Source organism: Ictidomys tridecemlineatus, chromosome 8 (genome assembly GCF_052094955.1).
Source record: "Ictidomys tridecemlineatus isolate mIctTri1 chromosome 8, mIctTri1.hap1, whole genome shotgun sequence".
In the NCBI taxonomy this organism is placed as follows: domain Eukaryota; kingdom Metazoa; phylum Chordata; class Mammalia; order Rodentia; family Sciuridae; genus Ictidomys; species Ictidomys tridecemlineatus.
In genome coordinates, this window is record NC_135484.1 from 129,204,509 (window position 1) to 129,225,010 (window position 20,502).

The window sequence follows — 20,502 nt, forward strand, 5'->3', positions numbered from 1 at the left end:
CAAATAGGGCCTCTAGGAGCAGATCATGCTTGGTTTCTTTCCATGCTCTCTGCTAGAACTGACTTGACATTTTCTTTTTTAAAATTCAATTCTGTTAGTAATTTTTTTTTCTTTTGTTTTGTGTTTTGCAATAATGCATTAGTAATCATAAATATTTTGAAGTGAATAAATCATTATACTTCTACTTTGTAATTTTTTTATATTTTTGTTTTTTTCTATTTTGATTACTGATTTAATTTCTGGATCATTGTTTTTTTATTGTGGCATGCTTGGATTCTTTTCACACTTCATATATGTATATATTTAAAATTGTGTCTTTGACTATAATATCAATCCTACACAAAATGCAATGATTTTTAATTTTTATAGTATTTTACAATTTGCTTAGACTTGTCTTAAACTTGGTACTGCTTGATAAGCATCTCCCATATTGGTAGAATTTCAGATTTGCACACTAGAAATACCCCTCTCATTTTTTTCTTAAAGAATTATTCACATAAACATTGTGCTCATTGATGTTAATATTTTTCAATTTCACTCTCTAAACTTTTGAAAATAGTTTTTTAGTTTTCTTTGAGTAATTCATAACTGTCAGTATCCTAATGTTAAATTATTAATGTTTTTTTTTCTTTTTTTGTCACTTGGATTTATCCATGCTTCTCGTTGTTTATATTTGCTGTACTATTTTTTATTTGTTCATTAAAGGAGCCATCAGTAGATTATATAGTCCATTTTTTGGGAAAAAAGTATAAAAACTTTTAAATAAATAAAAATAGGCAAGAACAGTGCTGCATCCTTGTAATATTTGCTAATTGGGAGGCCATGCAAAAGTACTTCATGTTTGAGAGAAGTCACAGAAATTTAGAAACAGCATGGCTCAAACAATTTTAAAAAGACTTGTGTTGTAGTTCGTGATATAGAATTTTTGGAGTAATCTCAAGCATTACACATGAAACATTAAAAGTTGGATGACCTAAAGACCCAGAATTGCCAGTACTAAATATGTATCCATGAACAATTAAATCTGAAAATTGAAGAGATACCTCTGCTTTTGTGTTAGTGCAAACATTTTTCTCAGTATTAAAGCTAGGGACTCAATGTGTGTGCCCATCAATGTCAAATGTGTAAAAATATGTACCTATATACTATTATTATTTAGTTATAAAATATTTTGTCTCTTAAAGTGTTATAAGAAATATATGCAGGACTTTCAATTAAATGAAAGGTGGCAGGCAGATATTAAGTTGTAGGAGCATTTGATTCACATGTGGAAGTCAGAAATTTAGTGAGCAAAATTTTGCTCACCAGGTACTATGTTTTATGTAGGGTTGATATTATAGTCAAAGTCTCCATATTTTTATTTTATTGAGCATAATAGGGTGAAGAGTTTTATTTTACCTAATGGTGAGTGTATTATGTTCTTCATAAATACTAGTAGAATGAATACAATACCTTGTAAGAACAAAACTGATAATTATGTGAAATAATGATTGTGTTAATTCATTCTATTTAGTCATTTTACCTTGTATATATAGTATAAAATACCATGATATATTTATAAATAAACAAAGTTGTATTTGTCAATAAGGGAAATTCTCATATCACACGAATGTAAAAATATAAAAATCAATTTATTATACTTGATGGTCATGTGTTGAATTCATCCAAGTATTGTGGCCGTAGGCTATGCAAGGTTTTTATAGTCTTTTAAAATGTTTTTTATAAAAAATTTTATAGACATATATGAATATGTTTCTTAGTAAATTTTTTGTTCATATTTCTTTTTAAGAGTCCACTGCCTCTTTACCCTTGTTGAATATTTATGGTATTATCACTCAAAATCTACTAGTTATTTTCATGTCTCTATGTCACGGTAGACAAAAACCATGTTTTGAACACTATTTGAAAAAGCCAGAAATGTTTGTATATGTTTTACATTTCTCTTATTCTACTGACAGTGAAGGTAGCTGGTAGATATTTCCTAAATACACAATACTATCTTACGAAGGACAGAAGGTTGTTAACTACACTTTATTATATTACTCTTTTTAATGATGTACTCCTCTTGGTTACTGTGGTCTCTACAAAAATTTGGGTAATACTCTCAAGGTAATTTTGTCTGTACATTTTTATTGAAGTAATGTATATTTTTTTGATTTATGGTGACTTTGGACTTACTAATCTGCTACATTTCTGATGTACTTATTTTACCTTAATTTCATGTTATGTATGCAAAATATATTTATCCCAGTCTAATAAGTATTGTTGGTTTTTAAAAAATTTTTGTTTTTTTCAGCCATGACTTCTAATCCCACCCAAGAATATTCACCAGAAAAGGACCTAAAACATATATTTAATGAAGTGATAAGTGCAAAATATAGAAGTTGTGATCTTGACTATTTGCAACAAAAGAAAATATGGAAAACTACCAGTGAGAGTGAACACCAGAAATCATATAAAAAATCAGGCCTTGTTCACCACCAGAGAATTTTTACTGGAGAGAAGTCCTACAAATATGAAAAATGTTGCAAAGCTTTTAGTAAAAAAAAAGGTCTTATTTACCACAGAGGAACCCACAATGGAGAGAAGCTCTACAAATGTAAAGAATGTGGCAAAGCTTTTGGTCGAAAATCAAATCTTATTCGCCACAGCAGAACTCACACCGGAGAGAAGCCCTACAAATGTAAAGAATGTGGCAAAGCTTTCAGTCAAAAAGTAGGCCTTATTTACCACAGCAGAACTCACACTGGGGAGAAGCCCTACAAATGTAAAGAATGTGGAAAAGCTTTTGGTCGAAAATCAAACCTTATTCGCCACAGCAGAACTCACACTGGAGAAAAGCCCTACAAATGTAAAGAATGTGGCAAAGCTTTCAGTCAAAAAGAAGGCCTTATTTACCACAGCAAAAGTCACACTGGGGAGATGTCCTACAAATGTAAAGATTGTGGCAAAGCTTTTCATTACAAATCACACCTTGTTAACCACAGCAGAACACACACTGGAGAGAAGCCCTATAAATGTAAAGATTGTAGCAAAGCTTTTGGTCGAAAATCATACCTTATTTACCACAGGAGAACACACACTGGAGAGAAGCCCTACAAATGTACTGAATGTGGCAAAGCTTTTGGTCACAAATCACAGCTTATTTGCCACAGCAGAAATCACAGTGGAGAGAAGCCCTACAAATGCACAGAATGTGGCAAAGCTTTTGTTGCCAAATCAAACCTTATTCACCACAGCAGAACTCACAGTGGAGAGAAACCCTACAAATGTAAAGAATGTGGCAAAGCTTTCAGTCAAAAAGTAGGCCTTATTTACCACAGGAGAACTCACACTGGGGAGAAGCCCTATAAATGTAAAGAATGTGGCAAAGCTTTTGGTCGAAAATCAAACCTTATTTGCCACAGGAAAACTCACACTGGAGAGAAGCCCTACAAATGTGATGAATGTGGCAAAGCTTTTGGTCAAAAAACAGACCTTTTTAGGCACAGCAGAACTCACAGTGGAGAGAAGCCCTACAAATGTAAAGATTGTAGCAAAGCTTTCAGTCTAAAATCACACCTTTTTCGCCACAGCAGAACTCATACTGGAGAGAAGCCCTACAAATGTACAGAATGTGGCAAAGCTTTCAGTCGAAAATCATACCTCACTTGCCACATCAGAACTCACACTGGAGAGAAGCCTTACAAATGTAAAGAATGTGGCAAAGCTTTCAGTCTAAAATCACACCTTATTGGCCACAGCAGAACTCATACTGGAGAAAAGCCCTACAAATGTAAAAAATGTGGCAAACCTTTTCGTCAAAAAACAGACCTTTTTAGGCACAGCAGAACTCACACTGGAGAGAAGCCCTACAAATGTAAAGAATGTGGCAAAGCTTTTGGTCAAAAAACAGACCTTTTTAGGCACAGCAGAACTCACAGTGGAGAGAAGCCCTACAAATGTAAAGATTGTAGCAAAGCTTTCAGTCTAAAATTATACCTTCTTCGCCACAGCAGAACTCATACTGGAGAGAAGCCCTACAAATCTAAAGAATGTGTCAAAGCTTTTAGTCAAAAAGTAGGCCTTATTTACCACAGGAGAACTCACACTGGGGAGAAGACCTACAAATATAAAGAATGTGGCAAAGCTTTCAGTCAAAAAGAAGGCCTTATTTACCACAGCAGAAATCACACTGGGGAGATGTCCTACAAATGTAAAGATTGTGGCAAAGCTTTTCATCACAAATCACACCTTGTTAACCACAGAAGAACTTACAGTGGAGAGAACCCCTACAAATGTACAGAATGTGGCAAAGCTTTTGGTCAAAAAATAGGCCTTATTCGCCACAACAGAACTCACTGGAGAGAAGCCCTACAAATGTAAAGAATGTGGCAAAGCATTTTCTGAGAAAACAGGTTTTATTTGCCACAGCAGAACTCACACTAGAGAGAAGCCTTACAAATGCAAAGAATGTGGCAAAGCATTCAGTCAAAAATCACACCTTATTTGCCACAACAGAACTCACACTGGAGAGAAGCCTTACAAATATAAGGAATGTGGCAAAGCTTTTAGCAATAAAACAGGCGTTATACACCACAACAGAACTAACACTGAAGAATAGCCCTACAAATGTAAATAATGTGGCGACACTTTTAATAAAAAATAAAACTTTATTCACCACAGCAGAAGACATCCTGGTGAATGTAAAATGTGAATAAAGTGATAATAACTTTTAAAGAAAAACTAAACCTTGTGGCTGGGGTTGTGGTTCAGTGGTAGAATGCTAGCCTCGCATTTGTGAGATCCTGGTTCAATCCTCAGTACCACATAAAATAAATAAGTGAAATAAAGGTATTGTGTCCAACTACAACTAAAAAATAAACATTAAAAAAAGGAAAAACTAAACCTTATTAACTACAGAATTTATACAGAAAAGAACCCCTACAAATTAAAAAACGCAGCAAATATCTTAATAAGAAATCAATTCTTTTCACCACTAGGCTATTTATCCTGGAAAGAAGACATGTAAATGTAGAGAATGTAGAAAAATTTTAAGTTATATATCATACATTACTAGACATCAGAGAAAACACTGGAGAGAAGCTCTACAAATGAGACCATTGTACCATTACTCTAAGAAAGGGACAACATTTAATCATCACCACAATAACCATAGCATAGAGAAAGTTTTGAAATGTGAAAATTAACAATGTGTCAATGCCTCCAAAATTTATTCACCAATACTCAGTACCTGTGGATACATACTGGTTAGAGAAAATACAAATGGGAAAAAAATTGTAGCCACATGTTTCTTAAACACTGCTTATTTTTGGAGAATTCATTGTGCCCAGAAACCCTAAAAAGTTAAATAATATTTCCAAAACGTATTTAAATTTTAAATTCATTGAACATCTGAAAACTCATACTAGTAGTGAACATTGAACAGATTTTGTCCAAAATGTATGCCTTATATAACAATGAAACATTTATAATAAATGTGAGAGTATAGTAAATTTATTATCTATACATTACACCTTGATGTATATGAGGATCAGTAAAATACAGAACTCAAAATTTAAGTTTAGAAAATAAGTAGTTGTCTTTAACTTTTGCTTAAATTTATTAAGCATTATCAAGTTATTTTGTAGAAATATCAGTCATAAATACCGTACATAAATAGTGAAGAAACCTCATCTTTGAAAGAATATAGTTGTTTTTCTAAATCAATATTTACTTTTTCACTTTTGAATACTGAGAAAAGAATTATATGAAATCTATTTTTGATGTTTAACACTGAAGTGTAATATTTTAAACTTTATTTTTTTAAATTTCAGTTTAAATTTAGGTATTTTTAAACACTGAGCCACATTCCTAAGCCCTCTCCACTTTTTCAAATTTTGAGACTGTCTAAGTTGCTTGAAACCACACTAAGTTGCTGAGACTGAATTTAAACTTCTGAAACTACTCAACTTCACAATTTTCTTGGATTACAAGCATGGACTATCATGCCAGGTTTACAGTGCATTTTTTTAACCTATATTTACCTTATGTAGGCAATATGTCTTTATAACTGAATATTTATTTATATGTTAACACTCATGTATTGCATCCTGTTGTTAAATGACAGACATCACAGTGTTCCACTTGACTAAATGTTCTATGTAACAGTAAAACATACTATTGAGTAAATAATACTCTAGCATCTCTTAATACTTTTACAAATTTTAATCAAACTTAATGTGGAATTCAATTTGCATAAGTCAGATCATTATTTTTTTCTGTTTGTATTTATGGTGAAATTAAGAGTTATAAGAAGGATATAGATATAGGAAAATAAGCCCCAGATTTTTATATCTTGAATTATAAATTTTAACTTTTTAACATTTTAACATTTCCTAGTGATTTGAATAGACTGAATTTCCACAAACTTAAAGGTAGCTCTTACAGGAGAGAAGATCTTTATCTTTCTTGTGTGTGCATAATGGCCTTCTAGACTTCAGTCTCATTGGAGACATTTCATTTTTCTGTGAATGAGGTCAGTGATCAGTGTTTTCATGTGCATTAGTAAATTGTGACATCATTGTTATTCTATAGGTAGTATTGTTTCAGGGCAGGAATCAGAAATGGATGTGGAGTCAAGGTTGAGTGAGGCCTTATACTTATGACAAAATAATCAATGAGCTATGTTTTATAGTCTCATTTTCTGTGGACCAAGTAGTAAGAGGTTAACTGAGAAGGTTGTATGTAAAGATGAAGTTTCTTATCATAAATTGTTGGCTTACCAGCTACAATGTGGTAAAAGCTTCTTATACATAGAATTCATACAAAAATCATATTGAATATCATTCACAATTTTATTAACATTACATATAATTCATGAAGAACTGAGTTTACAACAACATATGCCTAAGAACAAGAACTGAGGACATTGTACACTCTCCAATATAGACATATTTATACCAATTTAATTATACATGAAGCTACACTAAATGAGAAGAAAAATCAATTGGATTAACACACAACAATATTCAAATAAAAACTTGTAAAGACTTAAGCAAGAGACCAATAGTGGATGAAGTGTGGCTTCCAAATGCTAGGGAAAAAATGGACATATAATCAGTTAAAGGTAATTGAAGAAATATAAGTTACCCACTTTGAGCTAGACCTGCATTTGAAAGAAAAAGAGTCACAGAAAAGCAAAGATTATTCACTTCCATTTGTATGCTTTGTAATATTTTCCAAAAGTTTTCTGCATATTTTATTGCAGTCAAATTGGAAACAATCCAGAAAGTTAAGAAAGACAAGTATTGCTCCTATGGTTTTAAAATGAAGAAAAGGAATAGAGAGATTTATTGAGCTAAAAAAAATTATTAGTTAGAGGTTAAAAAAAAAATTGAGATTTCCAGAGTCTAAGTATAATGTATTTCAGCCATCCCTGGCTGCACAGGGCATTTTTGCTTAACAAAGAATTTGTTCACGTATGTACAGCTTAAATAACATTGCTGTTTTTACTCAGTCTTTTTCATTAATAACAATGATGCACCTTTCAACAGTTTCCAGCTACAAAAATGCACAATTTCAGAAATCTTCTGGTTCATCTTCCATATATTCTGCCACAATATTCACCAGGGCAAGATAATATAAACGTTTTGGCAGCCCCATCAAGGCATTCACTTCTTTTAATTTTAAGGCCAAACATATACTGCATAGAAAAGTATGATACATGGAACAACATAATTTTACTTAGTAAACATTTTTTTTTTCATGAAAAATATATCCCAACTCCTTTGTCTTGGGATTACATTAGAAAAATATGAGGTAATTATACTGTGTACTATGACCTTAGGCTATGAGCCTTAAAATTACCTTAAAATACAAAAAAAAATGTTTATTTTTAAATATAGTTTTTATATTTCAAAATATTCAAATCAAATCCCACAGCAATCAATGATACAAAAAAGATGAGAAAAACAACTGCAGTTTGGTGTCTCATCATGACATTACAATATCTGCTGTAAATTGCCTGTGGCTTTCACTTTTAATTTAAAATATAATTATTTTTCCATACAATTTGGGTGAAGTGGAGGACAAATTCTCCTGCATTGCTTTCCTGAGCAAGCCGTCATACTTAAAACAACTGAACCCCAAGTCAAAATATGTTTTCTCTACAATCTAATTATACCCGTTCTTATCTAGCATAAAACAAACCCACTTTCTTCTGGTTGAATATATTGAGCCCAAAGATATGGAACCTGGCAGCTAAAAGAAGTATGACATAAATAACGAGGGCTTTTTTTGCATAAGGCAAATTGCACTTTTTGTATTTGATTTTTCTGCCTGTGAAGATCTACATTCTCTTCCTACAATGGTATTATGATTGATGGTGACTTGTGTGATAACAGGAGGCTTAAAATTCAGCTACATGTTTTTGAGTCCTTTCACTGGTAAAAATTACTGTAATTTGTACTCTAATAGGAGACTCAAAATGGTGCTAGACAAACCTACTTTTTTAATTTGCCTCTTTATTCATGGTTTTCTAATGGTTTTGATCTGGTCAGTTCAGACCATTTCTGATTAATGGGTATCATCAAGGTGTAAATTCCCTCTGATCAGTAGCAATGAGACAATTCTTCCCATTAAAAATAAAAACATTCTCATAGAGTCTTTGCTATATTCCAAGGAACAACTCTTGATTTTGCTTTACTAAACAAAATAAATTTCACATATTTGAGTCCCAAAGTAAATGGCAATACATTAACCTAAGCACCATGAGGAATATAAGAAATACAACATATCACCTTTGAAATATATATAAAAAAAATAAGAATCATAAATGCTAAGCCATTACCATCTAAACTATCCCAGAGCTTTTAAATTGTAATCTTAGATGTTCTACTCACTCTCTCATAGTAAGAGGCCTTAAACTCAAAGATATTTAATCACTCACTAAAGATCACTCAGTGAATGCATAACACTTCTTATTGTAAAGCTTTTACAGAATTTTTTGATAATACATTGCAAAGTCTCACCTGTCTTCTTTAGAAATAAGACACAGAACTTTTTTAGTCTGTTTTATAATGCTATACAAAATGCCAGAAACAGGCCAATGTATAAAAAGAGATATAAATGCATAAAAATATTTTCTGAGGGGCTGGCATTGTGGCTCAGTGGTAGAGTGCTTACCTGTCACATGCAAGAAGTTGGGTTTAATTCTCAGCACGACATAAAAATGAATAAATAAATAAATAAAATAAAGGTATTGTGTTCAACTACAACTTATAAATAAATAAAAATATTTTTTGAGTACATAGTTCTGAAAATTTAAGTGCATTGTACCATAATCTTCTCAGCTCCTGTGACATCCCCTTCACCTGCATTACATTTGAGGTGGCATTATGGTCAGGGCTCATTTGAGAAGTAGAGAGAACATAATGAGAAAGGAATTCAGACAAATTCAGAAAGAAGACTTGCTCTTTTCCTAACAACTGGCTTTAATAAGAACTATCTTGTGTCCCATGAAAGTTCCATTAACCCTTTCCAAGAGCATCTCCCCCAATGATCTAACCACAATTTACTAGATCTCACTTCTTAAACATTCCACTATTTTCCAACTCTCTCCCTTTGAAACTAAGTTCCAAACACATAAGCATTTGGGGGACATACTCAAATCACAATGAAAGTAATATGAGAGAGATAATGGTAAAAATGAGACATAAAATGTCATTTCTTAGTAGTTATAAAGATTCTAGATATTACAATAAAATGCTTTAGAGTATGGAAATCATTTTAGGTTGATATTTTAAAGACACAGAATTTCACTAAATTGCTTTTTGAAGAATGAATGAATTTGAATGTGACAAGACTAATGGGCTAGGTATATTAAAATAAGGGAAAAGTCTGTGCAAAAACTCAACGGATGTTTAGTAAACCATGCCTAGGTATAAAAAGAGAATGCTGGGCTTTCTGATTATGCTATATCAAGCCAAATTTTACTGACTAAAATCTGGTGGCCCTCAAAACCAGAGTAAATATTCATATGAAAGATGCTGTGGACATCAGTCTCAAAAACTTCCTACTTAAAATATCTGCTTCCAAATACTACATGATTCATAGTAATTCTCAGGAGTATTATCTTTCTTTCAATTTCAATTTTTAGCTTTCTATATAGTTACCTCACCATCTCATGGCCAGATCAATATTTTCTTGAACTTCTTCATATATTAATCTATACACTATCTCATATATGTTTGTTTCTAGATTGTCAGGGATCCCTCCTAGTGAATTCTGAGATGTGCGAGAGGTTGAACAAGCATAGAAATTTGCTTATGAAAAATAAGCCATGTAGTAGGTGGGAAGTAAAAGGAGAAAAGATGCAAAAGTCCTCATCTAAACTTGTATGTGCTGATACTACACAAGGTTATTCCAATGATGTCTGTTTTGGGGTAGGGAACTAACTTTTCTTATACACTATGACACAAATTTCATCAAAAATGGTTGTTTCAGACTTTTTGAGAACATCTAAATTTATCTTAGTAATTTCTACATTGAAAAACTACTGTTACTTTTAAACAAAACTATCCATTGCAATAAATCTGAAATAGTTCTTTAATATTGCAGAACAGAAAGTTGATGGCATTATTCACTAAATGCCAATATTTTCCAATAACACCTCACACCACAGTATATGTACCTTATATAGTTTAACACCTATAGGAGTTCTTAACAAAACGGATAGATAATTAAAGTAAAGAGTGAAATGAGACTCAAACAACTAATTATAGTAAAAATTATTATTACCTTATTTCAAATACTAGTGTACCCTTTTGCTTTTTTCCCCCAAAAGTTATTTTCGTTAACCTTTTGGTATGATATTTCACTTCATTTATATAACATGATAAATAGTACTGTTTTTTCATATGTACTCTCTGATGCATCTCAAATATATTTACATACCCCAAGACCTTAGCAGATTTCTATACAATTATTCACTAGAGAAACCGTAGTTACTTCTGAAATCTATATTGCTCTTTTCAAATGAGATCTTGCAGTTTTTTTTGAAATATCTGAAATAATTATAGTGAACTTATTTCTAATTAGCATATAGTAAGTGCCTGATAAATATTTGTGAAAAGGATGAAGAAATAATAAGAGCATTTATATAATCTATACAATATGGTATGTGGTATTTCATGATTATAGCTACAAATTATTGAATATTATAACAATCTTACTATGTGAGTGAGATGTGGGTATGATGAAACAATAATATATAAAAATTGCATGCTGCATTGTTAGTAATTCACCAAAAAATATTTTCAAAAACAGACACTCTGATGTGTGGTTTTTGTCAACTATTATATTATGAATGAATGAAGCTCAGTAAATGAATAATTGGAACTACATACTGGCTTAGGGTGCCTATCATTCATTGTTAAAAAGCTTTTAGCTATATAAAATTTTATATACTGTATGTCACATTGTGATAAAATGGAATTTTGATAAAATGTACATTAATAATGCTGAAGTCTTTCATTGAGTCTTATATCAGTTTATGAAATAAACTTGCCATATGTGATTTACTAAATTCTAAGTGTCTTTTGTTTTAAGAAACTGTATGAACAATGCAGATTAAAGTTAACATACTAATATTAATAGCAGAAGCACCACAGGAAAAATGAAAACAAAGAATTGGGAGATTCCACCATTATAGATGTAATTTTCTCAACATCTATTCAATGTACCTAACCCACTATTGATACCAAAATTAATGAGCAACCTCTTCTCATGCTGAATGTGCATGATGCTACTATATAAAATGAAAACAATTACAAATGTGTCAGAGATGCATTTTGCAACATTAGTTAAAACTAAAATTGATTGATCAGTATCTCATTGTGTTTGACCCCAGCAAATACCCTCTCAGTGTGCAAGATAAATGGGTTAAAAATTTAAAAAATTCAAGTAAAATCCATGTTAAAGAATAACAACTATTTTTTTCATAAGGAAACTGTCAATGTCTTTTGAAAACAACATGAAAATAAACTGTGCCCTATCACATAAAGGAAAGCAACAATTCTGGTAAAAATCTTTATTTTATTCTTTGAATATGCCAAGTATTCTTTGGCAAACTGTCAAATATATTGTTTCAATTTCACAGGTGTAAATTATATTTGGTTTTCTCTAAATTGTTACTTATTTAATTTTCTCTAATTGTTACTTATTTAATATAATTTGTTGAGGAATTATTTCTGCATGTGCTGATTATTAAAATATAGTGAGAAATGTAAGTCATTTAAAGTTCTATGAATTGCAATCCCAGAATTGTGGGAGGAAGCTGTATATAATCATGAGAAATATATTGAGTATGATTAATTTTTTCCAGATATTTATTTCTCTTAGTATCCACTTTTTACATAAACTAGTGCTTTTAAATGGAACAGACTATTAAATATCATAGGAAAGGCCACCCCAGTAATCAGAAGAAGAAATTTAAAAGAAAAACTATCAAATCATAAACACCTGGTTGAAACAAAAACTGGTTAACTGTTGGATCTTAGCATTTGACTTTGCTAAATTTCCTCCTATCTTTCTTTTGATGATGACTAAGAGGAAGGTTCTTCTATTAAGAGTATCACCAGAAAAATTTATGGCAATTTGTTTTTCTAAAACATATATAAAATTGACTTGCTAACTCAGAATAGAATCTAATGAGTATATTTTGTTATGGTCAAAAAAAAAGTATAACTACTCAACATAAAGATTGGCCTTTTGAAGAAAAGAATATGAGGGTGAAAACCCATTTGGAAAGGTAATATAAAATATTTTATATAAAAGTAAAGGCAGGAATAATTAAAATCATTTTGTTATTAGATGCATGTAAAAAATAAAAAGGTAGTGTCCAGGCCTGATACGGTGGTATATACCTGTAATCTCAAAAATCATAGAGGCTGAGGGAGAAGGATCACAACTTGTAGGCCAGCCTTGGTAACTAAGTGAGAAGAGCTCTCAAAATAAAATATCAAAGAACTGTGAATATATATGAGTGATAAAGCGCCCCTGAGTTCAATCCCCAGGACCATATAAAACAGTAGTTTCCAAAATTTACACACAAATCAGCCACCTCCACTCTATCTGAAACAATGTAAAGTTCTCATAGGCAACTAAATTTAGCCATAACTACTACTAGTTGTCTGATATTGACCATAATCTTGAAATATATACATAGAAGACCCTTCACAATGTATTCAGTGTTCCCATTATTTTTTCAAATTATAATTAGGGAGGGAGGAAAACCAGTTTAGCTTATGGGGCCACTTCTTTCTCTTCGGGCCTAATGAATCAAATATTAAAAGGCTTTAGTGTTTAATTGATTATCATTTATGTAATCATAATGATATGTGTTCTGTGATTTCATGCTTAATCTACATTGGACACTATTATTTCTGAGTATCAGCATCTGTACAGACCACCACACCCGACTCTATTTTTTAATAGTTACAATTCCCTGCATTCATGCTTCATCAGTTAGTTATTCTCTTTTAAAAATAATTATGTGTTGCATTCTTTGTCAACAGAAAATTTATGAAGGTTAAAAAAACAGTAAGCATTTTCACAAATTTTACTTTAAAATAGTTTCATCACAAAACACACACCAGAAATAAGAATAATTTTTTTTCCTCTAATTTATTAGCCTTTCTGACATCCAATATCAGGACATGAATGCTGCTCATGGAGGGATGTTCTTACCATCAAGAAAAATCAATACTACTTTCTTCTATTCCATTAAATGTTACAAAAAGTGCACATTTTACTGGGTTTCATATGCAGAAATTGACTTTTTGTTATTTGTGTTTAATGGGTTTTTGCTTTCTTTTTCATCACTTTGTTTTTCCTGTATTTTCTAATATTCAATTTTTTTGTGGTGAGGAAAATAGATCACTAGAATCTTCTATCTTTTACTACATTCAATCACTTGACTACTCACTAGCTAATATTACTATTAAACCATCATTTTAAAGGTAGGACTGAGATATGCTAACACAACTATTTTCAAGGTCTACTGCAGAATCAGCATAACTTTATTGAGCTCTGAAGTTAGAGCCATTGTTTCTTTTTTTTTAATTTTTTATTTTTTTATTGGTTGTTCACAACATTACAAAGCTAGAGCCATTGTTTCTGTCCACAAACTCTGTTCCCTTTGTTTTATATTTCTTCTATATTGAGTAACTCTCTTTTAAATTTGGCACAAAAAATAGCTTTTTAGAATTTTATCATTTATGAAAATCTATTTTTATTTATCATTGATGGACAGTCTGCTTCAGTTTAGAATACAGGTTGAATACTATTTTTCCTTTAAATCTTGAGGTTATTATTTATTTATCATCTATAAGCCATCATTAATGATAAGTACTTGGGTTCTATTCTTGCTTTCTTGAAGCTCACTGTGGTTTTTCTTTTAAGAATATTCTCTTTGTTTTAAGCATAGCTACTTGAGAAATTCTGGATATATATTTATCATATTTAAATATTATTTTCTTGATTATAGCACTTAATCAAAATAGAATATTTCCAGACCTGATTTTCTTTCCAGCATATACATGTAGGAAACAGGATAAAATATGGAAAATAATATGTCTGTTTTTCAGACACCAAAAACAGGGATAGCAGGTGAGTGAAACCATAAGCAATAAGTGCAGACTGGTGAGGGGAACTATAACTTTATTTTTAAAATTGTTCTTAATAAGTGCAGTTTGATAAAATGCTGTTAAAAATTATGGGTAAAGGGGAAGTACGAATAATGAAAGTATACCACTGTGAGAAAAACTTGAGGTCTGGCACCTGAGAGCAGACTATTGGGGAAATTTCCTGTTATGATTGTAAAGAACCTCCCACTTTCCTTTCACCCTCTCACCCACTTAACCTCACAAGAAACCACCAAGACGCTCAAGTTTCAAGTTCAATAGTCACACTCTCTCCAAATACAAAAAGCAGTTACAATTCAACTGAACACAGAAGCTTGTGTGCAGAGTTATGGGGATCTGAGACATCATATAAAAAGTTAGGTTAAAGATAATTCTGTGCTTTTGTGTGTGTGTGTCTGAGTGTGTGTTTTATTTTGTTCTAAGGGTGTGGCTATTTTTTGGTCACCTGAGCTCAGCAAAGAAACTGTTATTTTGATGAACTACCAGTGGCTGACTCACAATTAAAAACAAATGTTAAAAAAAAATTTTAAAAGCCTAATTATCAAAAAATATCTTGCTGCTTTCTCCCTCCATGTTTTGCCTTTAAAATTTTTTTTTTTAATTTTTGATTTTTTTTTTAGTTCTGAAAAGTAGACAGTAAAACAGCTTCTGGAAAAATTTACAATCACTTGCATGAGGGTCTGGGAAGCTGAGAGTCTGGAGCAGGGCTGGGAGGAGCAAACAGGAAGGGGTCTTTCCCTTAGTCACTGGAGGCCAACTATAACTAAAAAGAATCAAAAATCAATAAATGTTTGTAAACCAGGAAATGACACAGATTATCAAGTTAGAATCAGTTATAAAAAATTATATAATGAATAAAATAGAGAAATCATTAACAGGATTAGAAAAAACTTGATGTAAATTTTATTTTTAGAAGTTTATTGGTGATACATAAAAAATAAAGATGAATTTTATATTTTGATTTTAAATGGAAGGCAGAGAAATATGCAAGTCATATAGTACTTCAAAAACCTTACTTCAGTTACAAAAGTATAATCAATTGATAGCTTCTACTTATTTTACTCTCTATCTTCCTTGGCATTTCACCTGAGGACACATTTGTAGAATGTGACCAATAACTAAGCAAATAACTAACCAAGAAGATAATCACTGAGGTTACACTCTTTCTCAGAAAACACCAATCAATTTCAGAGCAAAGAAGTGATACAACACCTATTCATTTCCTTCTTTTGGAAAAAGTCCCTTTTGTGAATCAGATAGAAGAGGAAATTGGGCAACCTTTATCAAAATGTTACTAGAAATAAATATGAGTTAGCTTCATTTAGAAGCAAACTGAAATAAAATAACACCATTGTACAGTATCTTTCAGGGTTAGCCTTGAAAGATAAAAAAATAAATTAATTAATTAAAATAAAACCTCTTTCAAAAGAGCAGAATACTTGGCAGCACACTTCCTCCTTAATTTCACATGGAAAAAGAAGTTTCCTCAGGTAAGAAGGTATAGAAACTAATAGGAAGATCAAGACCTGGTCAAGGGTCTAGAAGGAAATTTTGAAGTGTATAAAATTTGGAGGGTACAGTAATCAGGTTGGTCTCTGAGAGAGACAATGCAGTTTAAATATTATGAGATTTCATGCTATCACATACCAAAGCACAAACATCATGGACATTGTACAAGACAACAAAACTGACAACTTGACTTTACTAGTTGTTTTTATCCAGCCTCGGATGACACACAGGATGAATGAGGACTGAGTACCATAGTGATTTCCAGTCACTGCATTTTATCTATCAAATGATTCTTCCAAATATCCAGCCAGCTAGGAAGAGAAGTCTATCTCTTGGTTCTTGTGACAGCATCATTCTTTTCATCATTCTCTCATAATAAATTAACAAGTGGACCTCTTTTAATGCAGAAATATTTTTAACCAGAAAAACCCAAACATTTTTTTCTTTTTACATTTTGCTTTTACAGACAATAAATGCTAAGCAAGCACCACTAATAAAGTGCCAATGGATCATGCCTAAAATTGAATCAGACTACACTTACCAAAAATAAAGATATTAATTACTATTGGTCTATGACCATGGTATCCACTGTATTATCATCTAAAAAAGAAACAAAAAGCTGCTGGCCTGGTATAATTCTGGAACAGGTGATGGTGTTGCTAACACTTCTTAAATTTCACATTATTATATCAGGTTTTGCTACTAAGATATAGACTACATAGATCCAGGAACCAGAGTATCAAATTTGAAGAGTCTTCATTCACGATCACTTCCATTAACCCACTTGGCAATTATATTTTCTTACGCCATGCCTCTGCATCCTTCAGTTTTAGAAATCTTAATTATTTAAGAGGTCACTTTTCTAACAGGATGTCTAACAAGATTTAAACTGCAACTGAGGACTCTAAATTCTATGTACTAAGAAAACATAAAGCATGAGGAGAAATTACAATCCTAGCTAGGCCAATTCACTCTTTTACCAGAAGGACATTGATTCAATGTTGCAATGGAGATAAAAATCAGATGATTCAATTTGAAAACAGATGATCCAATTCTCTACTTTTTAGTACTCACTTGCCCTACAGGAATTGTAAAAGGACCAGTACAGTAGTTGTGTCTTGAGAAAATTATGGTGAGGAGGCTCAAATGATATGGGGATAAATATGAGTTTCACTCAATTAGCTAAATTATAGAGACCAAAAGAAGTACATTTAGGGGATTTAAATGAACAGCAGAAGAGACAAAAGATGACCATTAATTTGACGTTCAGTCTACACAGCTGTCAAAAGTGTAATTAATTGCAGTGTTTTCCCTTCTTATAAGTTTTTTTCAGGAATAGAGTCTCACCAGACCATAAACTAAGTATAGAACTTAGACTGAAAAGTGAATTTTTGTGGTGTCACTATAGGGAACTGTGCTTTATGGCACGATTAGGATTGAAGGATCCATTTTCCAGACAATTGATGAAAGTTGCCTTTTCAAAATATTTTCATCACTAGAAGAGAGTTTTTCTGGCTATGACCATTCAAGGCTTCCTACACTCAAGACTGTTTGAGACTCATGTAAATCACACTCCATGTCTCAAGTAGGAACAAATATTAAAGTATAAGACAGGGCTGGGGATGTGGCTCAACTGGTAGTGGGCTTGCCTGGCATGCGTGCCACCCTGGTTTGATCCTCAGCACCACATAGAAACAAAGATGTTGTGTCCGCCATGAACTAAAAAATAAATATTAAAAAATTTTTCTCTCTCTCAAAAAAGAAAGAAAGAAAGTGCAAGACAGCTTCAAAACTTCAGTTTGAGTAAGCAGAAGCCTCCTTTGAGATTAGACTGCAACCTCAGATTCTGTGTGCCCAAACGTGCTTCCTTCCCTTTATTTCCATTGTGCAGATCTGAAGCACACTCACTTATAGACTTCCAAGATACCTAGTCATGGTTTTAATCTACCTCCTGGGGAGCCCTAGTTAGAACTCAAATGCATCCTTCATTTACTTCCAGACTTTCTGTTTTCCAGAAGTTCTTTGAAGTCTTTTGTCACTGGAGATCCTCTTCTTTTCATTGTAGCTGTTTATCTCATTTTATGTTTCTCTTTGACTGTTACTTTAATTCATTGTGGGTAAAATAGACTTATATATTTGAAGATCCAGATCTCTAAGTAAAATAGTTAGTTTAGTTTATGGGCTTATAATACACAGTCAAAAATGTTCAATGCATTTTAATATAAATTTAGATCCATGATTAAAATTGGAGAAAATAAAATAGGCTTTATAAGGATGTAATTCTGCACTACAAAGTTATCATTGTTTTTCACAAAGGATAGGAATTTTGGAAGATAACATGGCACCAAAAAAAAAAAACCACTATTTTTTTATCTATAGTTATATTTGAAGGAGAATAATAAAGCCACCATAAATTAATGATATAATATAAAGCAAAAAGCTTTATGACCAAGTTCTATTTATTTTTGACAAAATATATTTGAAGCAAATATACCAAATCCATGAATCTCCTCAAAATACTATAAAGATACAGTGAATAGCATTTTTACACAAATCATGTAATTTTATGATATTATGTAAATTTTCTAGACAGAGATGTAGAAGCTAAATATACTAATATTCTCTCTCAAGGCACATTTATTTTGAAGCATAGTTCCATAAATCTGCAAATACAATTAAATTTTACTTATTATACACAGTTCAGTACCTCAAATGACCAAATACTTGGAAATAATTTCTTTTGAATATTTCTATTTCCTACACAATAAGGTCAGCTTTAATATATTTTCTCCTTTTCAGTGACACAGAATTTTAAAATTCTAAATAAATTTCTCCTGTAGGCTCAAAAATCATCATATAACTATGGTACTAATACAACTAGTGATGGATTTTACAAGAAAAATTCTTTGTACTTTTAAGGGAGTTGTTTGAAATGAAACACTAGATCAACACATGATCCTTCAAAAAATTATAATAATGCATGCACAGCAATAAATTTGGAATAAAGAAGGTATAGACATTTGTTAGCTACAGGACTTTAAGAACATATGCTTTGGACCTAAAAGACAATTATTTTGCTTTGTAATTAGAGCACTTATCTAGCTGTGTGAGGAGTTTTAGGTCCATGTTTTTGTTTTGTGATCTCACATGCTTCATTCATTCAGATGTACTTATTTAATATATGCTTTTATGAGTAATTTGAAATTATATGTAACTTTCTAATTATAGAATATTGTTTTAGAAAATCTTGGTAATCACACAGTTTCTAAATTAGAGAACAATTACCATGCAAGATAGAAAATGCACAGTGGCTAAAAGAAGTCCTCATTCCAGAGTCTAGCCTTAGCGTTTTCACAGAGTTGATTGTGAATAAATTTATATGGTTCATAAAGTTAAGATCTGTTGAATCTTATCTTGACATTCAAGATGGTCAATGTGAAAGCATAATATTTAAGACTGTATGTTCTTTGAATATTATGTGAAATACTCAAGGAAAGAAGATGAAGTGACCAGATAAGAGTTTAGCATTTATAGATTTATATCTAAAAAAAAATCTTCTAGGGTGTATTCTCAATTGAAAACTGATGTTTTAAGCCTATGTTCTATACTGAATGTTTTTACTTAAGTTTTGTCTGTGGTAAAACATCAAAATAGTCATATGAAAGTAGGTACTTTGCCTATTACGTACCATTTAACCACAAATCACAGTTTGAGACTGCACATACTAATTGAATGGACAAGTGTATGACAATGTCATATTTCAGGGAAAATGCCTTGTATGGTGTAATAATTGTTAATACTCCTGTCTTTTCCAGGACAGTAATCCAGTAGGTAATATCTCCAACTAAGAATATAATGTTGTCCATAAGATTAATTTTCTAGCATATTTTAAATGTAGTCTCCAAGGCAAATTTTTATTTAATGTGAAATGTTCTTACATTTTAAAAAAGAGAGCTATGTTAGAGCAGTTATGTAATCCTAAACACTCAAAGTTAAAAAAATGAAGTTGAATTTCTAAAGGGTTTCCTTGCTCCCTGGAGAGAGTTAATCTTTCCTTTCCTTCATCCTTCCTTCCTTCCTTCCTTCCTTCCTTCCTTCCTTCCTTCCTTCCTTCCTTCCTTCCTTCCTTCCTTCCTTTCTTCCTTCTTTCCTTCCTTCCTTCACTCTTTCTGTCCTTCCTTCCCTCCTTCCTTCCTTCCTTACAGCTCTGCCTCACACAAATACACAGTGTCTCTGTCTCAACCTCCCTGCCAAAACTGCCCTGCCTTCCCTGGCTTCCTTCCTTAGAGTCTCCTGCACTGAATGGGGA

The 20,502-nt window shown here is 31.9% G+C and overlaps 1 protein-coding gene across 1 annotated transcript in view; it reads left to right on the plus strand.

Annotated features, from left to right (window-relative positions):
- The window catches only part of LOC101972175 (uncharacterized), a 33,472-nt gene extending 21,906 nt beyond the window's left edge, over positions 1–11,566 (plus strand). The window contains 2 exon segments of the mRNA XM_078020425.1: positions 2,297–4,340; positions 4,342–11,566. Of these exon segments, the coding sequence (XP_077876551.1) occupies positions 2,297–4,340; positions 4,342–4,603 (2,306 nt within the window). The 3' untranslated portion in view covers positions 4,604–11,566.
- The last annotated feature ends 8,936 nt before the right edge of the window (positions 11,567–20,502 follow it).